Source organism: Belonocnema kinseyi, chromosome 1 (assembly GCF_010883055.1).
Source record: "Belonocnema kinseyi isolate 2016_QV_RU_SX_M_011 chromosome 1, B_treatae_v1, whole genome shotgun sequence".
Classification (NCBI taxonomy): Eukaryota; Metazoa; Arthropoda; class Insecta; order Hymenoptera; family Cynipidae; genus Belonocnema; species Belonocnema kinseyi.
The window spans coordinates 80565157-80571986 of NC_046657.1; the positions used below are offsets into that span (position 1 = coordinate 80565157).

The window sequence follows — 6830 nt, forward strand, 5'->3', positions numbered from 1 at the left end:
TCGATCTTTGAACCATGGATTCTCAAAGTTTAGACATTTATTCCACCCGTTAGTGAGATTCCAGGTTAATTACTGACTCGAAAAGCTTTGGAAAATGGTTCAAAAAAAAATAGGCACGAAAAATCACGTTTTTTTTTTGTTTAAACTGCATTTTGGGATAATAAGAAATTTTTTTGAGAATTTCATTTGCACCGTCGGAAAGAGGAGATCTTAAGCAATAAAAATATATGTGTCTCAATTTTTTCTAGTGTCGAATAGTCTTAGTTATTGGCCGTTGAAAAGCAGTGTACCGGTAGTGGCGTTTTGGCCGTTTAAGGGTTAATAAGAATTCAGGGCTAATTCCAAATAAATTGCAAAAAATATTTGAAAATCTCTTCAAATCTTTAAGCCCTACGAAAGACTTCACTTCTTGTGAATACGTTATTTGAAATCCATAAAAATATTAAATCTTAAAATTAATAAAAATCTTGGAAATCCCTTGTAATTGTTTGAATATATTAAAAATTCTTTGGAAGCTTTTCAAATACCCTAAAATATCTCAAATTCTTTGGAATCCCATTATATTACAAAAATTTCATTAAAAATTGTGAAACTTGAGAATTTTTAAAGCTCTGGTAAAGGACAAGGAATAAAAAAAATCCTAAAACTATTTTAAATCCTTTGATTAATAAAAATAATAAAACAACATTCCTTGTAATTTTTTTTAATTTCCTAAAATATTTAAAATCTTTTGAATTCCCTTGAAACTTTTAAAAGCTTGGATTTTTTTAAATACCCTAAAATCTTTAAAATCCCTTCAGATTATTGAAGTATATTTTTAAAAAATCGATATCTAGAAAAATACACTTAAATATTTCAAAATAATAATTGTTATTTTTTTAATTTATCTGTTTTGGAAGAAATTTCATCCTTCTTGAATAAAAATGAAACTGTTTTGTTGAAAATTTAACAATTTCGTATAAAATGTACTTTTCGTTTAAAATTAATATTTTGGCGTAGACAAATTAACTGGAATCTCTTCTGGACGAAAGTTCAACTTAAAATAAATTGTATCATTTTTTATTAAAAATTAATAAGTTTTTGTACAAACTTTATCTTTCTTGGATAAAAATGCAACTATTGGTAAAGAATTTAAATATTTTTTGATTAAAAATTCAACTTTTTTTAATTATCTTTTTGATTTAAAATTTCATCTAATTAGTATAAATGTCTTTCTTACTGGATAAAAATTCTTCTTTTTAGCTTGAGTATTCAACTATTTTGTTTGAAAATTTTGTTTGAATAACTTTGTTAAAAAAACTTTTTTTTTTAGATTTATATTTTCAGTTGAAAATTTATCTCTTTGATTGAAAGTTTAAATATTTTTTTGAGAATTTATCCCTTTTAATTGAAAATTCAACGACTTGGGTAAAAGTCAAACTACATTGTTAAAGATTTTTTTATTGTTTAATTGAAAAGACTGATTTTTGTTAAAAATTAATTTTTAACTAAAAATGTACCTTTTCCATTTTTTTAACATTGATATTTTTTAGTAGAAAATTCTCCTTTTTTGGTTAAAAAAAATTATGATAATAATAATGTTCTTGGTTTGAAATTTCAATTGTGTGTTTAAAATTCTTTTTTTTTAATAAATTTAATATTTTTTATTTAAATATAAACTGTAATACTTTTCTCTTGGCAAGTTGTACTTTTAGGTAGAAAATTCGAATATTATATCAAAAATTTCATTATTTTGTTGAAAATTCAAGCATTTTCTTAAAAATCCATCTTGTATAGCAGAAAAACTTTTTTGTTTAAAATAAATTAATAAATTAACAAATTTTAAATTTGTATTTGAAATACGGTACAATAGGGGACATAGCGACCGGTCCGTGAGGCCTAAAATTCTCTAGTAAAAATTGAAAAATTATAAAATAAGAATTGCAGACTGAAAAATTTAAAATATTGTAAAATGAATATTGTACATGAAATGTTCAAGCACACTTTGAGAATTGTGAATGATGTGTTTTAATGTGTGTTAATTGTGCAAATTGTTGCCAAAGGAATCCGATGATGTTGGGCTAATTATTGCTGCCTATGTAAAATAAACAACTACAATCGTGATACAAAATTAAAAACTACATCGAAGCAAAAAAGTGAATTGGTGATATACGAATGTGAAATATTTTTGACCTTCAACGTTTGTTTTCTTTAATACTACTTAATATTGTATCATTTAATTACCTGGAGTCACTGCTCCAATGCATAGCACAAATAAAAATATATTGAAGCAAAAGTGTATTGGTAAAATACGAACTTAAAATATTTTCAAGAATCTATTTTATAAAAATTATTCATTAATGGTCAAATTTAATTACCTAGAATCACTGCCCCAATGCATCGCATAAATTTTAGCTAAATGACCCCGAAGGGTTCGTCTCGTCCGCATTTGTATTCTGCCAATCGGCTCCATGCCCGATGTGGACTGGACCAATGTTGTGTCGCATGCTGCTTTCCTTGCATCCTGAAAATAAATGGAACATTATTTTTCCATTTCCGAATAGCCATTTTAACAATAATTATACAAATTATTTAAATTAATCATTTTCTGAAAAAAAAAAAGATCTTCCCCATCGTTCCGCTGGGAATCAGGTGTTACAAATCAAATTTTTCAAGGAATCTGTATTATAATCAGAGAATAACAGCAGATCATCACGTCCTTTCATACTAGATAAGGCTACAAATTAAAATTTTTTAATTAGAATTTTTTTAATTAGAATTTTTTCAAATTATTTTTCGAGGTGTTACAAGTCAAATTTTTCCAGGAATCCGTATTATCATAAGAAAATAACACAAATTTTTAACAACTTTTTAGACTAGATGGAGCTATGAATAAGAATTAAAAAAAAAATTTCCAGGTGTTACAAGTCAAATTTTTAAAGGAATCTGTGTTATTATCAGAGAATAACAGACAATAATCACGTCCTTTCAGTCCAGATAAGGCTAAGAATTAGAATTTTTTTATTACACTTTTTTCAAATTATTTTTCCAGGTGTTACAAGTCAAATTTTTCAAGGAATCTGTATTATCATCAGAGAACAACAGACAATAATCACGTCCTTTCAGGCTAGATAAGGCTAAGAATTAGAATTTTTTTATTAGACTTTTTTCAAATTATTTTCCCAGGTGTTACAAGTCAAATTTTTCAAGGAATCTGTATTATTATCAGAGAATAACAGAAATTCTTAACGTCTTTTCAGACTAGATGGAGCTATGAATTAGAATTAAAAAAAAAAAAAAAATCCAGGTGTTACAAGTCAAATTTGTAAAGGAATCTCTTCTATCATCAGAGAATAACAGACAATAATCACGTACTTTCAGACTAGATAAGGCTACGAATTAGAATCTTTTTAATTAGACTTTTTCACATTAGTTTTCCAGGTGTTACAAGTCAAATTTTTCATGGAATCTGTGTTATCACCAGAGAATAGCAGAAATACTAAACGTCTTTTCAGAGTAGATTGACCTATGAATTAGCATTAACAACAACAAAATTTCCAGGTGTTACAAGATAAATTTTTCAAGCAATCTGTATTATCATCAGAGAATAACAGAAATTCTTAACGTCTTTTCAGACTATATGGAGCTATGAATTAGAATTTTTTGAAAAATGTCCAGGTGTTTCAAGTGACATTTTTCAACGAATCTGTGTTATCATCAGATAATAACAGAAATACTTAATATCTTTTCAGGCTAGATTGAGCTATGAATTAAAATATAAAAAAATTCCAGGCGTTAAAAGATCAATTTTTCAAGGAATCTGTATTATAATCAGAGAATAAAAAAAAATTGTATCGTCTTTTCAGACTAGATGGAGCTAAGAATTAGAATTAAAAAAAAAATTTCAGTTGTTACAAGTCAAATTTTTTTATGAATCTGTACTATCATCAGAGAATAACAGAAATTCTTAACGTATTTTCGGACTAGATTGAGCTATGAATTAGAATTAAAAAAAAAAAATTCCAGGTGATACAAGTTAAATTTTTCAAGGAATCTGTATTATCACCAGAGAATAACAGAAATTCTAACGTCTTTTCAGACTAGATGGAGCTATTAATTAGAATTTTAAAAAATCCAAGTGTTACAAGTCAAATTTTTAAAGAAATCGGTATTATCATCGGAGGATAACAGAAATTCTTAACGTCTTTTCAGACTAGATGGAGCTATTAATTAGAATTTAAAAAAATCCAGGTGTTACAAGTCAAATTTTTAAAGAAATCTGTATTATCATCGGAGGATAACAGAAATTCTTAACGTCTTTTCAGACTACATGGAACAATAAATTACAATTTTTTAATTACATTTTTTCTGATACAGGATCTTCGTACCGCTAGGAATCAAACCACAGAAGTTCCCATTGCCTTCAATTGCTGTGCTTCAATTTTGATTTTCCGCAGGTGTCCACTACTCAGCCAAATTTCGAGGCGAATGCGAACGCCTCTAATAAAAATGGTTTGCAGACGATATGGGCATCATTTTTCATATTACGGAGCCATTCAAAGATTTAAAATTTTTTAAACAATCGACTCATAATATGTATACAGTTTTTCGAGTTTATTATAAATAATTTTTTACCCAGTTTCTAAGGATTCAATTAATATTCTTAATTTAGAAGGCTTGGACAAATTATCTGACAAAATATTCGTAAATATATTAACACCATTGATTAATTTAATAATACTAAAAACATAATTAATCAATTCTTGCATTTTGCTCTAAAGTTTATGAATTTGAACAGTCATTCGAATTTTTATTTTATTTTCTTATAGCTACTAAAAACGCAATCAACATTTATGTGAAATAATGTATGTGGTATATCAAATTCAATTTAAACCGCTTTAAATTCGCATTTTAAACCCAATAGCTGAAATTTTTTTACCAAAAAAAATGATTTTTCAACCAAATATGTACATGAATTCTCATCCAAATGGTTGGATTTTGAACTAATAATTTTAAACTAAAATTATAAACCTTCAAATGGAATAGTTTAATTTTAAACAAAACAGATGACTTTTCCATTAAGAAATTATGAATATTTTAATGGAATAGTTACATTTTCAACAAAGAAGATTAAATTATGTATCTTCAACTGGAACAGATCAAATTCAAACCAAAAAGATTAATTGTTATCCAAAAAGTTTAACTTCCAATAAAGTAATTTTTTGCTTCAACCAAAAAGATGAATTTTTACTGGAAAAGTAGATTTTTCAACAAAGGAAAAAAAATTCAACAAAGCAGTTAAATTTCCAACTAAAAAAATTAATTTGAAGACAAATAGTTGAATTTTGAAATAAAAAATATAAATTTTCAACCAAAAATGGAATAGTTAAATTGTCCGTGAAATTATTAATTTTGAACTAAACTGATAAATTTTTAACTAAAATTATAAATCTTCAGTTTGATTTTAAATAAAAAAGATTAATTTTCAACTAAAAAATTATGAATATTTAATTGGAGTAATTGAATTTTTCACTAAGAAGATTAATGTCTACCAAAAAGATAATTTTAAAGTTTAAAAATAAATTGTGAACAAAAAATTAAAGTTAAAGTTTGGTAAAAAAATTAATTTTCCACTAAAAAACAACTAAATTTTCAATCAAAGTGAAGAATTCCAAACTGAAATAGATGAAATTTAAACAAAACAGACATGAATTTTCAACGAAAAAATGTAACAAAAAGTTAAATTTTAAAATAAGATGATCAATTTTTAAACCAGATTAATTTTGCAACAAAAAAACGGGGTTTTCAACAAAATAATTCAACTGAACAAGGAAAATTTTCCACAAAATAGTTGCCTTTTGAACTAAAAAGAATCAATTTTCAATCAGAAATGGAATTGTTCAACTTTCCCTTTAAAAAATTAATCTTGAATCAAACTGAAGAATTTTCAACTTAAAAATTATTAATCTTTAACTGAAATAGTTGAGTTTTCAACCAAAAAAGATTACTGCTCGTCAAAAAATATAATAGTTGATTTATATATTTTTAAAAATTTAATTTTAAACCAAAAATATTTAAATTCAACCACAAAAGACGAAGTTTCAACAAAATAGTTGAATCCTCATCACTAACCGGATTCAATTTTGACTAAACATTTGTGTTTCTTAATCCACAAAGATGCGATTTCTACCAAAATAGATGAATTTTTAACCAAAAAGAATTACTTTTTAACAAAATTATTAAATTTTCACAAAAATAACCAAATTAACATCAACTTAAGTTTATCAAAATTCCCTGACTGTCTGATTTTGCTTAACACTCCCTGAATTTCATTTTTTTCGTTAAATATTTAACTAGCCGATTGAAAATCCTTTTAAAAATTCAAAATACATGAATTTTTAAGAGGATATTGTTCAAAATTAATGTTTTTTGATGGAAAATTAATCTGCTTGGTTGAAAATTGATCTTTTTCGTAGAAAATTAATTTCTTTGGTTAAGAAATAGTTTTTAAAAATTTTTTTTATCGAAAAGTAATTTTTGTTGACTGGCTGCACATTCCATTTCCTGTCGAAAATTTATTTTTCATGATTGAAACATAATATTTTTCTTTGAAAATTCATCTGTTCAATTGAAAATTAAATTTTTACTGAAAAAGTAACTATTTCGCATGAAAATTTGTTTTCTATAGTTAAAAATTAACTTTTTAACTGAAAATGTAACTAATCGCGTGATTATAGATCAAATGGGTGACCGTTCTAGGAACAATTCTAGGAATTGTAGTTTTCTGCAGTTTTCCACTCCTCTGATAAAATGTTCCTGTAAATGCGAGTTCTAACAAAAATCCGGTTACA

At 25.6% G+C, this 6830-nt stretch overlaps 1 protein-coding gene across 2 annotated transcripts in view; it reads right to left on the reverse strand.

Annotated features, from left to right (window-relative positions):
• LOC117183006 (guanine nucleotide-binding protein G(I)/G(S)/G(T) subunit beta-1) overlaps positions 1-6830 on the reverse strand; it is a 49066-nt gene that overhangs the window by 36000 nt on the left and 6236 nt on the right. Inside the window, exons 2-3 of one of the 2 annotated variants that reach the window (XM_033376140.1) lie at positions 2358-2503; positions 2224-2232 (exon numbers count right to left, since the gene is read on the reverse strand). In XM_033376140.1, the coding sequence (XP_033232031.1) occupies positions 2224-2232; positions 2358-2452 (104 nt within the window). In that variant the 5' untranslated portion in view covers positions 2453-2503. The remainder of the gene's footprint in view (positions 1-2223; positions 2233-2357; positions 2504-6830) is intronic. The other variant, XM_033376148.1, reaches the window with a different exon arrangement.